Raw genomic sequence first — 21,733 nt, forward strand, 5'->3', positions numbered from 1 at the left:
TGTGGTGTTTTTGTGTGTCCCAGAACGAGGACCTGAGTGTGTTCTATCCAGGCACGCTGTTGGAGACGGGCCATGACATCCTGTTCTTCTGGGTGGCTCGTATGGTCATGATGGGGCTCAAACTCACAGGCAAACTTCCTTTTAAAGAGGTGTGTGTGTGTGTGTGTGTGTGTGTGTGTTTTCTCAAGCCACAAATGTGTGATACCAAAATGCTGTTATACAGTTCTAAAATCCCTGTTTCTATTAAGGTGTATCTGCATGCTGTGGTGAGGGATGCCCACGGCAGGAAGATGAGCAAGTCTCTGGGTAACGTCATCGATCCTCTGGACGTCATCACTGGAATCTCACTGGAGGTACACAAAAAAAAAAAAGGCTGATTATTTACTGAGATTTTATTATTTGCTAATTTTGTTTTGATTTGCATTTAATATATCTATATAATATATTTTTATTTTTTTTAGTTCATTTTGATCTGTTTTCGTACTTTGTCTCCTATTTTCCATGTAATTTCACTTTTAATTTAGTCTGTGCATACTATTGCATACATTTTCATTACATTTTTACTTGATTTTCAGCACCAATTGATTGAGCTACCATTTGTATGTGCTCTGTAAATAAAGTTTCTGCTGCTTCTTATTATTCTGTTGGCATAATTGCATGGTCTTCACTGGTTTTCATGAATTGGGTGTATACGTGTGTGTGTGTGTGTGTGTGTGTGTGTGTGTATAGGGTCTCCATGATCAGCTGAAGGACAGCAATCTGGACCCACTGGAAGTTGAGAAGGCTAAACAGGGACAGGTATAATTCTTCTCTAAAATGTCGAGCATGTAGTTAGAGACTTGATAAAAAATCACTGTACTCGTACACTACTAGTGTTTTTGGGTAATGAGTTCACACTGTGGTTTTCTAAAATCTGGATTAACCTCTGCCTTGAGTGCAAGATTAATACGTACACTAGCACACACTAGCCTTCCATATTGGTTGTTTATACTAGTCTCTGAACTGCACTTTTGTGATAAGTTTCCATTTGACCTTTTTAAAAAGCGCTCTTGAAACAGTACAGCAAGCCTGAATATTTCACGTTGTCATGTTTGTTTGTTTGTTTTTTTTGTTGTTGTTGTTGTTGTAGAAATCTGATTACCCCAACGGAATTCCAGAGTGTGGAACCGACGCTCTTAGGTTCGCCTTGTGTGCCTACACCAGCCAAGGTAACAAGCGCCTATTATTAAACGCTCCCCTATCAATCAAACCCCCGGTCAAATACTGACCTTTGAATAAAACTTAAATCGTTCTCTGCCTCAGGAAGGGACATTAACCTGGACGTGAACAGGATCCTGGGTTACAGGTATTTCTGCAACAAGCTGTGGAACGCCGTGAAGTTTTCTATCAAGACGCTAGGTGAGGGCTTCGTGCCATGGGAGAAAGCTCAGGTGAGACGACGGTGGTTGCTAGTTAAATAAAAAAACCGATTTCATTCATGATGCAATGGGCTATTATTTTGAATTTATAGTGATGATTTCCTCTTGTTGATGCCGTCTCCTTGCTCTGTGTGTTGATCTGTGTGACGCAGCCGTGCGGCAGTGAGAGCGTGTCTGATAGGTGGATTCTGTCCCGCCTCTGTGCTGCCGTGGCCCTCTGTGGAAACGGATTCCAGGAGTACGATTTCCCAGCAATCACCACGGCCATCTACAACTTCTGGCTCTATGAGCTGTGTGATGTTTATCTGGTAATATACCTGCTCCTTTCACTTTTTATTTCTCTTCATCTCACCTGGTGTGAATGAATGGAAAACTGTTTTTTTATGTATGTATTTATTTATTATTTATTTATTTTAGGAAAGCGTGAAACCTGTGATGGGCCGGACAGACGCAGAAGGCCAGAAGCAAGCAGACATTTGCAGGCAGACTCTCTACACCTGTCTGGATGTGGGGCTCCGCCTTTTGTCTCCCGTGATGCCCTTCGTCACCGAAGAGCTCTTCCAACGGTTGCCACGGAGGCAGGCCCAGGACAGCCCCCCCAGCATCTCCGTCACCCCCTACCCAGATACCTCAGAGGTGAGTCTGGGGGCGGGGTCAAACTTCAGACATGCTACGAAACTTTAAAAAAAAACCAAAAAAAAAATTGGTGTGTGCATGTGTAATACAATCACAGTTTGACAGCCAAACTAGAACGAATACATTCTAGAGAGTGAAAGATACCGAGTAACAAAAATATGTGATCGTTTTCATCGGAAGTGTTCGATTCCCCTGTAAAGGCAGTACATCACAGGATTTCCCAATGAAGCTGCATCATAGAATTTCCCATAAAGTGTTGTAGGATTTCTCGAAGTAGTACCATAGGATTTTGCAGTAGGGAAGAAAGTTGTTTTGTGGAACTGCTCAGATGTTTCCAGCTGCTTTACTCACCGTCTCTGCGGTTTGATCTCCAGTTTTGCTGGCACAGCGAGGAGCTCGACCACCAGATGGAGTTTGTGATGACCGTGGTCAGGACCATTCGATCACTCAGGGCCGACTACAACCTGACCAAGACCCGTGCAGACTGTAAGAGCATCGCACCAGAAAGCACGATATGTGATGGGCGTGTTTTATATTATGATGTGAGATGCATTAAGTTAAGAGGAGTTCTTCTATGCAAAAGACATACTCTGAAAACGCCACGTCTATTTTTCAGGTTTACTCATTAATAGACAGCAGTACTGGCAGAATTTAAGGCAAATAAGAGTTATTGTGTAAAAAAACAAACCAAAAAAAAACCAACCCTGAAATAATATAATTATCTTAAACATAATGTAATTCAAATACTTGCTCAACTGAAGCTTATGAGACAACAACCACTGTTCTCCAAGCAACTTTATTTAAAAAATGAATCCTTTCTGTTATTAATGCAAATATCAGGCCTACATTTTAACATTCACAATTTTTAATTTGTCTTTATACAGAATTAAAAAAAAACAACAACAACAACAATTAAGCCCCTCCTACATTCAGTTCAATTCACTGACATTTTATTTGGATAGCGCTTTTAACAGTGGACATCGTCACAAATCAGCTTTACAGAAATATATCGATTCCGGATATACAGTTTAAATGTATGAGTTTATCAGCCAGAGGTGGCGGTGGCAAGGGAAAACTCCCTGAGATGACCTGAGGAAGAGACTTTGAGAGGAACCAGACTCGAAAGGGAACCCGTCCTCATCTGGGTGACACCGGATGAGTGCCATTATAAATCATTTCCCTTCTATAACTGTACACGGTCGCGTTTTTTGACTATATAGTATAAACAGGAGCTTATGCGTATGAGCATCAGAGTCATTTCTGAATTCATTCTAGTTTTAACTTCAAGTCTGTTGTATAAACTGTTCTTTAACAACTGCAGTCCTAAGGCTAACCAAGGAAGAGCATCCCCACCCATCTTTATGGTTTCTTTAGGCTGGCCATCCATGCAGTTAGACCAAATCCCAGACGGCCTCGTATGCATGCCCACAACTTGTTTTTTTTTTTTGTAAGGAACATAATGACCCTATTTAGGATTCAGCCACAGAAAAAGCACTTATTTTTTTTCTCCTTACAGCTTTCTTCTAGTAAGAGTGTCCAAAGTGTTCTCAAATTATTTACAAGTATAATTTATTTGAAACAGTTAAGTAAATGTAATGCAGCTACCACTGCTCGAGTGTTGCCAGATTGTTGCCTCATGCTTTTCATCATGTTTGCTCCGAGATCTTACGCCGATGTCGGCTCGAAAGAGTTCAGTCTGGTTCACTCGAGTGAAACACTTTGAACAGGGCTGATATTGCCAACATTGAAGCCATTCCAGTATTGTTGCAGTTTAAGGGGTATTTATTGCATCACAATGGTCCTCGTTTATCAAGATGGATATGAAAGGATTTATTGGTAAATCGTACGTACAAGCATTTACACAAGAAATTTGGTATTCATGAAAATCCTGTCATTTCAGGAAAAAAAAGTTTGAGAGTGTGTACATTTCGGCATAAGAGGTAGGGATGTGACAACACCGGTAATGCTGGTATCTGTGGGGGGGGTGTTGGCGCTTTCCCCGTCGCTTATGAATGCCCGTGTGGCCGTGCGCATTTCGCTTCGCTTTCGATTTAGTGGCAATTCGGGGGCAGCAATCGCTTGAATGCTGGGTCCATTATTATTCTTAATTAAAAACACAACAAAATATTGCCAAGTAGGCGCCTTTACATTTCGCTTTGAAACCAAATCTTCCGCCACAGTTTTGTCAGTCAGCTCGCCTCACACCTCACTCGTCTAGTCGGTCCGCTCGTCTAATTGGTCGCCTTGCTCGTCTAGTCGGTCGGCCCAGCTCGTCGGTCGGCTCGCCCCACTCTCGTCACGTGCTAAATGAAATCTGACTCCTACTGATTAGCGCTGCGACTCCGACTCGTTCGGCTCGTGCTGAATTGAGCGGACGCGTTCGGTATTTAAATGTAGCGTCCGTTCTCTGACTGAGCTAAATGATTATTACTAAAAAAAAAAAAAAGGCAAAACAACAGCGGGGGCGGAGCCGCGGTGGGCAATTGACGTAATCGGCGTGCGGCCGACCACCGGTAATAAGAAGGCTAACTAATGTAAACAGTGTAAAGAAATGAAACGCAAAGACCTTCAACTCCACAGCTGATCTGAAAACAGCGTTCTCATTATGCAACAAATGAACCCATTTTCCGCTTCTTCATTCTCTCTCAGGTTATCTGCAGTGCATAGACTCTACCACAGCAGCTCTGGTGGAGAAATACAGTCTGCAGATCCAGACTCTCTCCTACTCTCAGGCTATTCACCTGGTCACCGGGAGCGAAAGCGCTATCCCAGAAGGCTGTGCGGTGGCCATCGCTTCAGACAAATGCACCGTCCATCTCATGCTGAAGGTGAGAGTCTTCATCACTCACAACGTGACAAGCTAATGCTTATATCATGACGTCACAGCATCAGTCTAGTATAGGTCACACGTCAGTGACGGTCTTTATAACATCACAATAACGTGAAGATGATTCATTTTATGAGGAGGATAATAATAATTCTTTCTTTACGTGTATAGCACTCCTCAGCTACGAGTTCTCCTTAACAATGAACAGGGCTGTAAAATGTAGCGATGGTATCCGTAGGAGCTCGACACATCTTATTGACCATTAACAGACCAGAACGAGATACGCTGACCGTGTGAGATGGAGGGCCGAGACCACGGAATGCTTTAAATGTCAGGAGTTTTAATTAACGCGCTCGCAGAGAGACAGAAAACCTGTGTAACGTGCGCAGAATAGCTGCTGCACAAGAATCTTTAAAGGTGAAACAAAAGTTTAACCAGAGACCAGGTATGAGTTTCATCTTCTATCAAAATAAGTGCTGGGAAAAGTTGATTGAGTGGAAGTTTAAAAAGTGTTTATTTTTTTTGTTTTGTTTTGTTTTTTTAAAAGCAACCTAATATAAAATGACCATCAGGAGAGTGTAAAGGTACATTCACACACATGCTGCAAGTTGCCAGTAGGTGTTCCTACTACTGGTTGCCATAGAAACACTTATCAGCGGGTGGTGCAACCTGCATTCCACTTTTGACAACAAGCCAGTTTTCTTGCCACTAAAATTAAACATTGTGGAGGAAGAGCGTTTGTCTAGAAGATTCACCAGAGTACAGTCCATCCAGGATTCTGCATTTGAAAAAATAAATCGGGCCAAAACGCATCACGTGGCGTCATCACGAAGGCGCATTCAGCCAAAGCTGCCTACACTTTCAACAATTCAAGTAGTTTTTCTGCAAAAAAAAAAAAAAAAGCTGCAGCAAAATCACAATTTTTTGGCCACAACAACCACAAAAAATTTAGTGAAATCCTGTACAGACTGAGTGTATATGTATCGTATCCTACGAGATGAATGAGAAGCAGTGTGTGCTCTTTGCCACTGGGGATATCTAGCTGTGAAGACGCGAGTGCCGGACTCTCCGGGTCCACGAGAACGATTTTGTGCTCTACTCGCTTCGCTAGTCGACACACCAAGTGGCTGTAAAACTGTACTCAACTTTATCGTGTCACTGAACTCGACCGTATAGAGTCGCCAGCTCTCGCTGAAAATGAATGCGTCACTGTATGCGTGTGAGAATGTAGCTTCAAGCTCCATCAGTTACTTGATTATGGAATTTAGAGATTACACATTCATTATTCCACGAATCAACAATTCTACATCGTGCTGTTGGTGACGGGGTAACCCGAGCCCAAATCGTCTCACTGGGGAAGAATATATATTGTAATAAAGACGGATAAGGGGGTCACCTTCCCTTCTGCTTGTGTCTCACAAGATGTCTTCTCCCCTCTTAGACCCCGACTGCTTCTAAATAAAAAGTGGAAGAGCGTTGACACGACCTCTAGATCAGCTCTCCAGTGTGTATATTGACGGCTGGTCATTTTGTCCTCTGCACCAGGGCTCGATTGATGTAGAAAAGGAGGTGGCCAAACTGACCACGAAGAAGGGCGAGCTAGAGAAGCAGATGGAGAAAGTGGAGGAGAAAATGAAGAAGAGCGACTACAGAGAGAAAGTTCCGGCGAAGGTTCAGGAGCAGGATGCTGAGAAGGTGAGGAAGAGGAGTTTGTTACATACATATACTTTTATAATATTAGCCATTCTCACTGCTGTTCTGTGGAGCTGGATTACATTTTTTTTTTTATTCTCTCTCTCTCACTTTGCAGTTGAGACAGAGTCAGACTGAGCTGCAGAAAGTGACAGAAGCGATAGAGAACTTCAGAAGGATGATGTAACAGATAGTCTCGGCTTTCGCTTCTTCCTTTGTTACTTCCTTTATTTTTTACACATTAATTGCTTGCACTCTGTAGCTGTGCAGGTGCATCCCTGCTGTTTAATCGGTGTCTTCATGAGGAACCTTAATTAAATACTAAGAATAGCTTCCATGTTGTTTGACTTTTCTCCTTTCGTGGGTTCTTTATGAAAAGCTTTAATCACCACGATGTTGCCTGTGCGAAAAAGGGTTGTGGAACATTTTAAACATGCAGCTGGATCAAGTGGGCTGCTGGGATTCACACGGACCACACAGTCCGTCGTCTTTATTAAGCATTTTTAATACAGTAACATTCAGGGTCTATGTTAGGGCACCATTCATAATAAATAAAGACTGCTCACAAAACAGAGGATAGAAACAGACTGAGAGCAAAAGGGATTGGCCCAGTTCCTTCCAAAGGAACTTTCTATTCACGGGCGTTTATTTCAAGCCCCGAAAGAGCACCAACATCAACTTCTTAAAAGAACCATGCAGACACCCGACTTACAAAAACGCACATCGTTAATAACAATCAAAACTTTTAACACTAAAATTCCACCAAGATTTCTCTGTGCTTCCCTTTAGTCTCTCCGTCCCGCTCTCTCGCTGGCTTTCAGAGTTTCCAGGGTACGTGAAACTCCGAGATGGGGAGTGGAGTGCAATGCGTTGTCTCGAAATTCCTCATGTACTTTCGAGCCTAGGAGATATGGTAAGAAAACAAAAAAAAAAAAAAAGATTTGAGGAGGATCCATGTTTCTGTTCTTGCTGGGGGGTGAGTTATAAATCAAGCAGAAGGTTTACCACTGCAGATCTTCAATCTGAATGGTGCACTAGTTATTATAGAAATGTTAAGCATTAATAGTGTATGTGTGTGTGTGTATATATATATATATAAAATACAGTATAGTAGGAGTGTTATTTTCCACTCACCAGGAAAAGAGCAAGCTGCCGTCTGCCTTCCAGTGCCATATCCTCACCTGGTAATACAGAAGAGCATATCACAGCTCAGCTTTCCCCCCCCTCCTAGGTGTTTATACAGCTGCCATAAGCAGGGGCAGGTGGTATACCTAATCTAGCAGGGCTAAGCCCCCTTGAAAGACATCAATAAGATTTCATTATTTGGTATTTACAAATGTCTTACAGCAGGTTATTGTTGAGAATCCAAGGGAGGAAAAAAAAAACAATACACCAGATCGTATGAAGAAGCAAGGTTGGGGTTGACGTTCATTAACCGTGGATCGGCAAGGCGCACGTGATGCGCAGGTGCAACGAATATGAACGAGCTAGAGTAAATCAATCATTGTTTGTTCCCCTTAACTCTGGGCACACAGGGCGGAGGCGAGATTCGCACTCCTGATAGTCAAGATAGTGATCATCTCCATAATCGGTGTTCTTACCAACGCTCCAGGGGAAAGGAGCGTCTCTGTCTGTCTGATAGGACTGCAGCACAGACAAGCACCAGTCATCGTCCACCTCATACCCGATGTATACAGACTCTGAAAAAGAAAAGGAACGAGTTCTTTTGATCATTTCTTAACCCCTAGGAAAAAAAACGATAGAAGACGACGTTTTTAAAAAACACACGCATACCTTCTTCCACCTGCGATCCGACCGCAAGCCACTGTCTGACCGCTCGGACACTGTCGTCTGTCATTACTTTAGGATACCTGAGTCGCACACAATCAGAGGAAATACCGACCTGGGTATGAATGTGAATTTATAATGTTGCTTTATTGCTTAGTAAAATTTAATACCGGTGAACATCGTTGAGATGAGCTGTCGTACATGTGAAGGGATTTAGGTTTATGACGTACAACGTGAACGAAAAGGCCTTTTGGATGAATAACTGCTGATTAAAATAATCAAGCAATACAATTGCGACTATCGTTTTAGCCATTAGCATGCAGTTACATTTATCGAACACTCAAAGCTCAACCACCATTAGTGTGTAGCAGCCATCATTTGCCAGAACTCCCACCACACGCCAGCTATTAGTGGAGAGGAGAGAGGGATTATTAGGAGGCCGTGATGGAGAAGGCCCAATGGGGGAATTTCACCAGGACACCGGGGTTATACCCCTACTCTTATATGAGAAGTGTCCTGGGATGTTTAATGACCACAGAGAGAGAGTCAGGACCTCGGTTTAACGTCTCACCCGAAAGACGGCGCTGTTTTTACAGTAGTGTGTCCCCGTCACTATACTAGGGCATTAGACCCCATACAGAGCACAGGGTGAGCACCCCCTGCTGGCCTCACTAATACCACTTCCAGCAACAACTGTAGTTTTCCCCAGGAGGTCTCCCATCCGGTTACTGGCCAGGCTCAACCCTGCTTAGCTTCAGTGAGACACCAGCCAGAGTTGAGTGCATTAATCCTGATGTCGCCTCAGCATCTTCTAGCCTTTCGTTTGCATCGACCAGGACATAGCAATCAAACTGCTCCTCACTCAATGATCCTACTCTGCTACAGATTAAAAGTGACTTAAGTGCGGTCAGACCTGTAGTGGAGCAGTTTCAGCAGTAGGTCGTTTCCTCGGTTGGACATTATGTCCTCTGGTCCCCTGCATATCAGAGCACAGCAAAACCATAGTCAGTGTACACAGTGTATTAATCAGTTTGAAAAGGGGAAAAAAAAAAAACCCCACCACCACCGGGAGTGAGTGAGTGCTTACGTGGTTGTGATTATTTCATCCTTGGTTCTTCTGATCAACAGAACTGGTCCCTGGTACCTACCCAGAGCAAGATCAATAAGAGTCACCTGATCAGCATGATCATGTCACTTAACTACACTTACAGTTTATATGACTATTACATTGTGTACAGGATCTTACTTGCAAAGCTGTTCGGCGTTGTTCAGGTTCATGTACTGCCTGACTGTGTGGGTCACCAGCGGCCCTGTTCTCACACACACACACACAATCAAGAATTGCTACATTACACTACTGCCTCACAGGATGTAGAGATGATGACCGTCAGGACTCTTACTCCAGCTGTCGGGCATGACCTTTAAGGCCAGGGGAAGGAGGTCATCAAAGGAGGCGTCCAGAACAAGTGCACGGATCTCTGGGTATGACATCGCTGCCCAGGTGGCTAAAGCAAAAGATAGGCAGGACAACAAGAGAGATTGAGCACACAGTTACTTATAATAAAACTAAGTCCAGGTTTGTGTGTGTTGTAGTACAAAACACATAAAAAGTGATAAATACGCTCACAGGCCACTTTAATAGGAACATTCATGCAGGCAATCAACCACGCATGTAGCAGTGGTGCAATTCATAAAAGATACAAGATACCGGTAAAGCTTCAGTAAACGTTCATGTCACATCAAAGTAGGGGAAAATGTGCTCTCGGTGACTTGAACCTGAGGGATGGTTATTGGATCCAAATGGGCTGCTTTGAGTACTTCAGAACCTGCTGATCTCCTTGGTATTTCACACAAGCGCACAAGTCTTTGGAGTTTACACAGAATGGTGCAATAGACAAACAAAAGAAGCTCAGAGAAGCTGACAGGAAGGTTATCGTAACTCAAAAAAACCACTCTTTACATCTGTGGTGAGCAGAGAAGCATCTCAGAACGCACAGCACGTTCAATCTTCAGGCGAATGTACTAGAACAGCAAAAGACCACATCAGGTTCCACTCCTGTCAGCCAAGGGTACGGACTAACCCAAAACAGGACAGTTGAAAACTAGAAAAAGACCAGCTGACAAGGTACGGGTGTTCCTATTAAAGTGGCAAGTGAGTTTTGTTTTTTTTTTTTTATAAATCTGCCTACCTGTAAATCCCCCTATGGACCAGGCATACACGACAATGTCGCTCAACTGGAAGCCCAATTTGTGCACGGCGAATTGGATCACTACATCCATTGCGTTCGCCTCGTTCTGAGGAAACGGCACGCCCTGAAACACAGACGCGAATACAGATGTGTCAAGGGTTAAACTGTTCCACTTCTTCGTGGGCGACAGCGAGATGAGAATCAGGAACGCATGGAAACGTGAGATTCCATATAAAATTCATCTGAACCTGTAACCAGTGATACTTACCGTACTGCCTGCAAATCCTGGGTGATTCCAGCCTAGGACCGAGTAGCCACCTGAGAAAGTGGCAGAGAGACGTGGGAAAGAAGGAAGGGACATCGTTCAACTGATTTCAGAACAGTTTCTCTTGTGCGACGCTTGATTTCATTTCAGAACCGACCACATCAGTATATACTCACCATCCAGTGGCGTGTTCATGCAGCCGACCTCATAGAAGCCTGCGTTCCCTTCACAACAGATCACCTGGAACGCAAGATACCACGCGCTTTACACAGCTACACACCCAACCCTCCTGCGTTACTCCGGTAAAGAACTAGCTCACCCGTAAGTTGACTCTTTTCCAATAATAACAACATGTCTCAAAGGGTTTCCTGTTACACCGGAACAATTTGCCCACCTCTGTGAAATATCGTCACGTTTACGAGTTGTGTGCGTGTCCGAGACTCTTGCTAACGCGATGTCTGAAGACAGAGCGGTTAAACGTTTGTAGGATCTAGCTGGAATCATCGTCGTAACCAGACGATGAACTGATCAGATTTCGGAACCGATCTAGGCTCAAGGTCACAGCAAGGTCAAATGCCCGAAAGCGTTTTTTCTCCGATAGCTCCCTTCCCTTCCCTTCCTGTTTGAAGTTTTTTTTTGTGTGTGTGTTTGTTTTTTAGGGTGTTTGAAGCATACACATTAGTAACAAGAACAACTAGATGCTTTGGATGCCAGGATTTTATCACTCTGTAGTTAGGTTTAATGTAGCAGAACGTCTACAAAACAAGTTCGTTCCTGTCATCACTTTTATCAGTTCTACTATGAACAGCTGTTTGCTCATGAGTCTCTGTGTCTCCCCGTCTGCCTCTCTCTCACGCTGTCTGTCTGTCTGTCTCGCTCTATCTCTCTCTCTCGCTCGCTCGGTCTGTCTGTCTGTCTCGCGCTCTCTCTCTCGCTCACTCGGTCTGTCTGTCTGGCTCTCTCTCTCCTCGGTCAGTCTGTCTGTATCGCTCTCTCTCGGTCTGTCTGTCTGTCTCTCTCTCGGTCTGTCTGTCTGTCTCTCTCTCTCTCGGTCGGTCTGTCTGTCTCTCTCTCTCGGTCTGTCTGTCTCTCTCTCTCTCTCTCTCTCGGTCGGTCTGTCTCTCTCTCTCTCTCTCTCTCGGTCGGTCTGTCTGTCTGTCTCACTCTCTCTCTCTCGGTCTGTCTGTCTGTCTCGCGCTCTCTCTCTCGGTCTGTCTGTCTGTCTGTCTGTCTCGCTCTCTCTCTCTCTCTCTCTCTCTCTCTCTCTCTCGGTCTGTCTGTCCGTCTCACTCTCTCTCGGTCTGTCTGTCTCTCTCTCTCTCGGTCGGTCTGTCTGTCCGTCTCACTCTCTCTCGGTCTGTCTGTCTGTCTCACTCTCTCTCTCGGTCTGTCTGTCTGTCTCGCGCGCTCTCTCTCTCTCGGTCTGTCTCGTGCTCTCTCTCTCTCTCTCTCTGTCTCTCTCGGTCTGTCTCGCTCTCTCTCTCGGTCTGTCTGTCTGTCTCGCTCTCTCTCTCTCTCTCTCTCTCGGTCTGTCTGTCTGTCTCTCTCTCGGTCTGTGTCTCGCTCTCTCTCGGTCTGTCTGTCTGTCTCGCTCTCTCTCTTGGTCTGTCTGTCTGTCTGTCTGTCTCTCTCTCTCTCGGTCGGTCTGTCTGTCCGTCTCACTCTCTCTCGGTCTGTCTGTCTGTCTCACTCTCTCTCTCGGTCTGTCTGTCTGTCTCGCGCGCTCTCTCTCTCTCGGTCTGTCTCGTGCTCTCTCTCTCTCTCTCTGTCTCTCTCGGTCTGTCTCGCTCTCTCTCTCGGTCTGTCTGTCTGTCTCGCTCTCTCTCTCTCTCTCTCTCTCGGTCTGTCTGTCTGTCTCTCTCTCGGTCTGTGTCTCGCTCTCTCTCGGTCTGTCTGTCTGTCTCGCACTCTCTCTTGGTCTGTCTGTCTGTCTGTCTGTCTCGCTCTCTCGGTCTGTCTGTCTGTCTCGCTCTCTCGGTCTGTCTGTCTCACTGTCTGTGATCAGTCTTAAAAAAAAAAAAAAAAACCTCGTCATGTTAGATATTACAATGCTCTAGAAAATCCTGAAGTCTATCCAAAAACAAACCAAAAAAAGGCAAAAGAAATGAACACAAATCCCTGTGAATTAGTTTTTAACCACACAAATGATAACGTATTAGGACATAACCATAAACCTGTGGTTCACCTCGTCAGAGCTGCTCTGATACAAAATGAATCAGTGATCAACATTCCATGTGAGAATTCGACAGTTCCACGGTATAAATACCATTTTTAACGCTACATATCTTTTGTCTCTTATTTGCTCTATGCTACTTACCAAAGTTTTCCCATTTGGTCCCCGGTTTCCTCTCCTCCGATCCACAAACATGGTGTCGATTCGGTTTCCGTCGCATGCCACCAGCTTGTTTCTCTGACCATCATACTAAAGCAAATAAAGAAAAAAAAATGAAGTTAAATAAAACAGTACTTTATTATTATTATTATTATTATTATTATTGTGTTTTCAAGTTACCTCTTCGATGAGCTTGGCCTGGCCTTGCTGCAGCATTGACCTCATGGCCTTCTGCAGCAGACCCACAGAGCCTGGGTACAGCATCCTCCGGCCAAACGAGTGAGCTACAAGATAGCTGGAACACAAACACAACATAAAAACACTTGCATCATGGAGAGTGGTTTCAGCAAGTGTCAATCATTTTGTATGGCCCTTAACTTCACACCAAACCCGAACAGTATGCTTGAGTGTTACACGGACAAGTAAAAACGGCTCATAAGAGATGGAAGAGATACATTTCACTATATTTTGACACTTTATACTACAGTATAGTTCTGAAAATGACCAGTTTTCCTGAAATGAAATAGCCAGAAGCACTAAACAACTAGCACCACTAGGTTTTTTCTTCTTACTCCCAATAGTGAAGAGGGAAATAAAGTGCGTTCAAAGACTCCAGCCATTTTCAGAGTCAGTATCTGAATATAAACTAAACTGATTAGACACACATCAAGTTATCCAACAACTTGTAAAAAGGCTGATAGATATTCACTGTGTGCGGGGCAAAAAAAAAAAAAATCAAATCAAAATCACACTATAGCAAGAAGCTAGCAAGGGTTTGAACTTGAGACAAAGTCTAAAACATGAAAACATGATATTTCCCAGAAGAAGGTCAAAAGATTTAAAGGTGAAACATATTGATGGTTTCTTTAAGTTGAGAGGTTGAATAAAGTTACAGGCAGGAAATAAAAACAATCTTGCTCAAAACTATTTTGTCATCTAACCTGTTTTCCCAGATCACCACACATATTTCCTGAGAGGCTTAAAAAGGTATTTGTTGGAATATTTTTTTTTCCATGGGCATATACACTGATCAGCCAGAGCTTTAAACCACTGACAGGCGAAGTGAATAAGATTGATTATCTCGTTACAGTGACACCGGTGAAGGAGTGGGATATAGTAGGCAGCATGTGAACAGTCAGTTCACGAAGTTGATGTGTTGGAAGCGGGAAAAATGGGCAAGCGTTAGGATCTGAGTGACTTTTACAAGGGCCAAATTGTGATGGCTAGACGACTGGGTCAGAGCATCGCCAAAACAGCAGGTCTTGTGGGGTGTTCACGGTATCCCGGGTGTTCTGTTGGGAAACCTCGGGTCGTGGCACTCATATGGGTGTTACTTTGATACTTACCACCTACCTAAACATTGCTGCAGACTAAGTACACCCCTTCGTGGCAACGGTATTCCCTAATAGCAGTGGCCTCTTTCAGCAGGATAATGCTGAAAGTTCAAAGTGTTGATCCACTGCTAACGTCCTGGTGCCAGATACCACGGCACCTTCAGAGGTCATGTGGAGTCCATGCTTTGCCGGGTCGGAGCTGTTTCGGTGGCACAAGGTGGACCTACACAATATCAGGCAGGTGGTTTTAATGTTCTGGCTGATCGGTGTACTGCAGTGGTTAAGACACTGCTAATAGGAAGGCTGTGAGTTCGAAATCCCAGCACAGTCAAGCTGCAACTGCTGGGCCCTTAAGCAAGGCCCTTAACCTTCAACAGACCAGTTGTATAAATGTAAGTCGCTCTGGATAAGGGTGCCTGCCAAATGTACATGTGCGTGCATTACCTGACAATGTGGCATGGCAGTGTTCGTACTGAATTCAGCAGACTGTCTGCTGCTCCTCGGAGTTTGGGCTCTGGCTTCAGCAGGGAAACGCCTGCCTTCGACAACTTCCTGTCAAACATAGGAAGACCCCATCATCAACCCCAGGAAGTCGAGCTTACGCATACATGCACAAATGACCGTGTATATAATGACTTACAGATTGCTGACTTCTCTCCAGCTGAAATCCGCTGGCCAGTGTGAGAAGTCGAAATCATAACTGGAAAGTTTTTTCTAAACAGGAAGGAGCAAAAACAGCGCAAGCAGAGGCGTGATTACATCAGTGCATTTGCATCAGCGTGCTGGTCTCAGTAGGAATGTTGCCAAGACATGGTCATGACCTCACCTTGTTGCTGCTTGTGTGGTTCTTCTTGGTCTCCTCCAGAATGGTGATGAACTGGTGATACTCAGGGTTTCTCCAGCGACCCCAGCCTAACAACACCCCAACAAAAAGCACAAACACATGCTGCTAGTTACAGCTCTGGCTTCGTCTGGTGGCAGAGGATACAGTTGTACCATGGATTTAAAAAAAATAAATAAATAAAATACATTTGGGATAAGCATTGTTTCTGAGGAGTTACCACCTTTCTGAAAGATGCGCTGTGTTTTCCTTGTTACACTGCATTAGAGTATAAACAACTGATTTGACAGGCGTTCAAATGTACTTCAGGTGGAAACGAACAGCTTACCTCTCAGACACGCTACTCCCAGTAAACAGACCAGCACCGTGCCAACGTACTGGCTGACGGGAATGAGCTTACTGCTACAGATATAACCTGAAACAGAAACAAATATAAATCAGCAATGCAATATTTCACACATTTATATGTAAAACGATCAGAATGGTACGCCCCTCCCCCCCATACAGTTCTGCCCAAAAGTTTGCATACCCCTTGCAGAATCTTCAAAATCTTAATACTGTTAACAAAATGAGAGCGATCATAAAAATCCCATGTTGTTGTTTATTTAGTTCTGTCCTGAATAAGATATTTCACGTAACAGATGTTTACATATAGTCCACAAGACAAGATAATAGCTGAATTTATAAAAATTACCCCGTTCAAAAGTTTACATACCCTTGATTGTTAACACTGTGTTGTTACCTGGATGATCCACGACTGTGTTTATGTTTTGTGAGAGTTCTTCATGAGCCCCTTGTTTGTCCTGAGCAGTTAAACTGCCCACTGTTCTTCAGAAAAATCCTCCAGGTCCTGCACATTCTCTGCTTTTCCAGCATCTTCTGAATATTTGACCCCTTTCCAACAGCCGCTATATGATGTTGAGATCAGTCTTTTCACACTGAGGACGACTGAGGGACTCGTACACGACTATTCCGTAAGGTGCAAACATTCACTGATGCTCCAGAAGGCAACACGATACATTAAGAGCTAGGGGGGTGTAAACTTTTGAACAGGATGATCAGCGTAAATTATTATTTTGTTTAAAGATCCCCCCCCATGTAGAACTGCCCTTCACAAGCTAAATAAGATAGTTACAGTAACATGTCTCCCAGAAGACAAAATACTAACAATTTACACCGATCATCCTGTTCAAAAGTTTACATCCCCCTGGCTCTTAATGTATCGTGTTGCCTTCTTGAGGCAACTATCAGCTATAATCTTGTCTTGTGGATTATATGTAAACATCTGTTATGTGAAATATCTTATTCAGGACAGAACTAAAACAACATCATGGGATTTTTATGATCGCTCTTATTTTTTTAAACAGTATTAAGATTTAGCAGATTCTGCAAGGGGTATGCAAATATTTTGGCACAACTGTACATACTATGCAGTAATGTCATCTCATAGTAACCAGAATTTTCTAATCTCAAACCGTGATAAACCTAAGTGAGGTGGCTTTCACGCTGGGCATGTTTGCTGCGGACTGAATCGGAGTGTGATTGTTCCCAGCACCCCCTGCAGCACTGCTCTGGTTTCAGACGCACTTGATTCTATTGAACCCCGGTGCATTTGCGTTCATCTTCGGTCATCATATGGAGAACGCAATGCAACTCATCATATTTTTTGTTTCTTAATTATTTTGGTGCCATCATGTGCAGCAGTGGACCTCTTCTGTGGAAACTAATGATGTCGTTATCGGCTAAAACACACACGCAGGTTACTTTACTTCCGGTGCAACTGAACTCTGACCACCTCCTACAGGTCGTCTCGGGTTCGGTACCATGGTGCGCTTCCCGGCCCGTGTGACAGCTTTCACATTACCAATTTTACATGGAAACCGTGCTCCGTTTCGGACAAAACTACCAGTGTGAAAGCCCCCTTACTGAAATACAGGTTTACATCCTGATCCCTGACGAGCAGAGAAGACATTAGAAAGAATCCAGACATTAGAGAGGAACCAGACTCAAGGGGGGAACTCATCGTCTTCTAGGTGATGCTGAATAGTGTGATTATAAATCATTAAAGTACGCAGTTGTGGAAGAGTGATGTCAAGATGTTTAATATGACTATATTGCGAATAAGTACAGGACAGTCTTTATGATTACAGCAGCAGTTACAAGTCATGAAAATGTCCAAAAATAAAAGGAAAAGCCCACAACTCTATACACCCCACTTCCTTCCACTGTTAAACCGGTATAATGAAGCCTGGATTTACACAGAGTCCGACTGGCGTTTAGATTTTATAACACTATAAAGTTTGTCTGTAAAAGGCTAAATCGCTGCATTTTTACACTTCAACCAAAACAAATCATTAATTCATGATTAAATAATCATTCACGAATCAACTGACGACAGACAGCGTACGCACTGTTTAATCCAAATAACTCCGAGTGGTTATAGGCTTAATATGTTTGCTCTGTGGTGGTCAATTAACGAATGAAACGCTGTTTTAAAACACCAAAATTACCTTTCATTTACTGTAACTGTATACAAAACTTCAGCTTCATTACATGTCCACAGTACAACCACTCCAGAACAACATTCTTTTAAACACCACAGAGAAGAATTTAGATTCACTCTCACAAAAGAAACTCTTTCGTGTGTACACCCACTTGTTACGTGCGACAGCTAGAAAGAGGCCACTGCGCACACACAAATACACAACCTGAGATGAGGAATTTCCCCCAACAGAAGTACTATACATGACCTGCATTAGCATATGACTCAACTAGTATGATTAGACTTGATTAGACCACCATTATAATCAGCACTCATAGTTGGAGGCAAATGCAATCTATCGGCTGCTCGCACGGTGAAGAAGCAATCAGGAGTCTACAACCCTTGATTACCCGACACAGGAGGTGGAACGGGACAAAAAACGTGGAATGGTTGGGACTTTCCAACCTGGTTTGGAGCGTTAAGTGTATAAGCAAGCAGTTGTATACCTTTCCTGTAGAGATAGCAGAGAATGAGAGGTGAACTGTAATAAGATAGGGACCACAGCACTGAAGCCTGGAGAGAAGAAAAACACATTTTAATTACCTTCAGCACACACAAGTCTCTTGGGGCAAGTACATCGAGTTCAAGTCATTCCTCTATATAACTCGTATATACTCGGCCAAAAAAAAAAAAGAAACATCACCTCACATTCAGCTGCTTTTATTTCTAGCACATTTCTTAACATGTGTAAATATTTGTATTAACATAAAAAGATTCAACAACCGAGACATAAACTGAACGAGGTTGATGAACAGAAATGGAATAATGAGTCCCTGAACAAAGGGGGGGTCAATATTAAAAGTAACAGTCAGTATGTGGTGTGTTCACCAGCTGCTTTAAGTACTAGAGTGCATCTCATCCTCATGGACTGCACCAGATTTGTCAGTTCTTGCTGTGAGATGTTACTCCACTCTTCCACCAAGGCATTTGGGGGGGGGGGTCACATGGTTACATGTAATTTTCCACTACAAGGACAATCAGCTGTCCTTCCTGTCTCCCTGTAGCACTGTCTTAGGCGTCTTACATTACAGACATTGCAGTTTATTGCTCTGGCCACATGTGCAGTCCTCATGCCTCCCTGCAGCAGGTCTATGGCATGTTCACGCAGGTGAGCAGGAACCCTAGGCATCTTTCTTCTGGTGTTTTTCAGAGTCAGTAGAAAGGTCTCTTTAGTGTCCTAATTTACTGTAACTGTGACCTTAATTGCCCACCGCCTGTAAACTGTTCGCATCTTTAGGACTGTTCCACAGGTGCATGTGCAATGATTGTTCATGGTTCATTGAACAAGCAGGAAAAACATCACTTAAACCCTTTCCAATAAAGATCTGTAAAGCTTATTTGGATTTTACAAAATTATCGTTAAAAATACAGTCTCCTGAAAAAGTGCACAAGCAAAAATATACAAGAAATACAATCAACACGAAATCAACCATAACATTAAAACCACTGAGAGGTAAGTTGAACAACATTGATTATTAAGAGGTGAGATATATTAAGCAGCAAGTTGATGTGTTGGAAGCAGGAAAAATGGGCAAGCGTAAGGATTGGGCGACTTTGACAAGGACCAAATTGTGATGGCTAGACAACTCAGGGCATGGCATCTCCAAAACAGCAGGTCTTGTGGAATGTTCCCAGTATGCAGTGGTTAGTACCTACCAAAAGTGGTCCAAGGAAGGACAACTGGTGAAACGGCAACAGGGTCATCGGCTCCCAAGCCTCACTGATGCGCACAGAAGAGCTACTGTAGCACAAGTTGCTAACAAAGTTAATGTTGCATATGGGGCGTACACTTGCTGCGTATGGGGCTGCGTAGCTGCAGAGTGCCCATGCTGACCCCTGTCCACCACCAAAAGCACCTACAAGGGGCACGTGAGCATCAGAAATGGACCGATGTGATGAATCACGGTTTCTTTTACATCATGTGGACGGCCAGGTGTGTATGAGTCATGTACCTGGGGAAGAGCTGGCACCAGGATGCACTATGGGAAGAAGGCAAACTGGTAGAGGTAGTGTGATGCTCTGGGCAATGTTCTGCCGGGAAACTTTGGGTCCTGGCAATCATGTGGATGTTACTTTGACACGTACCACATTCCTAAACATTGCTCCAGACCAAGTACACCCCTTCATGGCAACGGTATTCCCAAATAGCAGTGGCCTCTTTCAGCAGGATAACGCACCCTGACACACTGCAAAAACTGTTCAGGAATGATTTAAGGAACAAAGAGTTCAAGGTGTTGACTCGGCCTCCAAATTCCCCAAATCTCAATCTGATCGAGCATCTGTGGGATGTGCTGGACAAACAAATCCGATCTATGGAGGCCCCACCTCACATCTTACAGGACTTAAAGGATCTGCTGCTAACGTCTTGGTGCCAGATACCACAGCACACCTTCAGAGGTCTTGTGGAGTCCATGCCTCAACGGGTCGGAACTGTTTTGGTGGCACAAAGGGCCTACACAATATCAGGAAGGTGGTTTTAAGAGTATGGCTGATCGGTGTAAATACTCAGAACAGTATTGGACAAAACTTGACGTTGATATATTCTCGTAACTTGTAACAGTCGTCATTCTCAATCCTTTCCGGGTGCAACATGGCATGCACATCTTTATATTTTTCCCTGATCTAAAACACACAATAGCACTCGAGTTGAATCTGGTTTGTTTGAGGAAACGCTACATGACCGTCTTCTATCCATGAACATCATGCTCCTGTGAGTCACTTACCCAACTGAGGATACTGTCAGTGTGTCTTTCCAAACCTCTCGGCTGGTAATCCCAACCCTGCAAAACAGAACGACGCGAATGAACCGACAGCCACATACAAGTCAGATTACTATTATTTTTAACACTTAATCTTTTGGGGACAGACTGCCTCAGTGACTGAACTTCATATACACAAATACTGTTGTTTTGTCTAGCACCTCAGCCTTAAATCACAGATACCACAGCTTACATCCAGATGGTTCCCGGTGTACGTCGCTTCTCAAACCGGGGTTCGTGAAGCAAAGGCTGTGATTTTGAATAATTTGGTTACTGAGGTCTAAATCACAACCCACCATTAGCAAAGATTATTGATTATTATTGCTTGACTTGAAAGGATTTAATTGAACTTAGACCTAATACATTCTGTCAGAGGAAAAGCTCAGGAAGAATAAAAGTCTCTGTGGATATAATAAACAAACTAAATATTACTGTACACATTTAGAAATATTCACAAAAGAAATGTATTTTCGAGTTAATGGGTTTGAAAAGGTTTGAGACCCCCTGCCTTATTACCTATATAACAGGTAAATAAATATAGTGCCGTTTACTTATAGCCGTTTTGTTATCTTCACAGTAACTGACGTAACTGTTGCACAATTCAACTCCCTGTGTTTATTTTAGATTCATATTCCTAATAAACTGGCAAATTCAATGGTAACTAGTTTCGGCTTTAAATTATTCTTAGAGGTCACCATGACAGACCTTTCCACCTTTCCACCTGACATTAGCATGCTAACTAGCGATACCGCACCTTCACTAGGTCTGAAACCGCACACTAGCGCACTGAATAGTATGTGAAAACAGTATGAATGGTGACCTGGGGTACTAGCGTACTACTGAGTACAGTAGTGTGTTGAAGAAGTAGTACGGTAGTGTGAGGTTTCGGACGGAGACCTGCCAAAGATGCGAGACCGAATTAAAGATGAAAGTCTGTTTACTATTGGAGGAATAGTTTTGCGCAAGAGTCGAGTGCGTACCCTCCTTGCTGTTCTGCTCTCGGGTCGGGGGAGCTCCTGTGGGCGATGGATCCGGTGCAGACTGGGCCCGAACAGGCAGCGAATCCATAACCAGGCAGCCATCATTTCTCGGTCGGCAGCTACGGAAGCC

General features: G+C 43.7%; 2 protein-coding genes across 2 annotated transcripts in view; one reads left to right on the forward strand and one right to left on the reverse strand.

The window, feature by feature from the left end:
* The window catches only part of vars1 (valyl-tRNA synthetase 1), a 30,453-nt gene extending 23,547 nt beyond the window's left edge, over positions 1–6,906 (forward strand). The window contains exons 21-31 of the mRNA XM_053624799.1: positions 24–149; positions 249–353; positions 730–798; positions 1,130–1,208; positions 1,303–1,430; positions 1,571–1,726; positions 1,836–2,054; positions 2,429–2,540; positions 4,704–4,882; positions 6,427–6,576; positions 6,692–6,906. Coding sequence (XP_053480774.1) covers positions 24–149; positions 249–353; positions 730–798; positions 1,130–1,208; positions 1,303–1,430; positions 1,571–1,726; positions 1,836–2,054; positions 2,429–2,540; positions 4,704–4,882; positions 6,427–6,576; positions 6,692–6,760 — 1,392 coding nt within the window. The 3' untranslated portion in view covers positions 6,761–6,906. The remainder of the gene's footprint in view (positions 1–23; positions 150–248; positions 354–729; positions 799–1,129; positions 1,209–1,302; positions 1,431–1,570; positions 1,727–1,835; positions 2,055–2,428; positions 2,541–4,703; positions 4,883–6,426; positions 6,577–6,691) is intronic.
* Positions 6,907–7,027: 121 nt separating this feature from the next.
* abhd16a (abhydrolase domain containing 16A, phospholipase) lies at positions 7,028–21,733 on the reverse strand. The gene is made up of 20 exons (XM_053624853.1): positions 21,604–21,733; positions 20,588–20,644; positions 18,311–18,377; positions 15,651–15,737; positions 15,308–15,393; positions 15,122–15,195; positions 14,926–15,033; positions 13,328–13,442; positions 13,133–13,237; positions 10,992–11,055; positions 10,819–10,868; positions 10,551–10,674; positions 9,762–9,866; positions 9,608–9,671; positions 9,449–9,505; positions 9,275–9,337; positions 8,368–8,444; positions 8,175–8,273; positions 7,708–7,754; positions 7,028–7,474 (listed from the first exon to the last, which is right to left on the reverse strand). The coding sequence occupies exons 1-20, from the start codon at positions 21,706–21,708 to the stop codon at positions 7,391–7,393; spliced, it is 1,638 nt and encodes a 545-aa protein (XP_053480828.1). The 5' UTR covers positions 21,709–21,733; the 3' UTR covers positions 7,028–7,390.

The sequence above is a fragment of the Ictalurus furcatus genome, chromosome 1 (assembly GCF_023375685.1).
Source record: "Ictalurus furcatus strain D&B chromosome 1, Billie_1.0, whole genome shotgun sequence".
NCBI classification, from domain to species: Eukaryota; Metazoa; Chordata; class Actinopteri; order Siluriformes; family Ictaluridae; genus Ictalurus; species Ictalurus furcatus.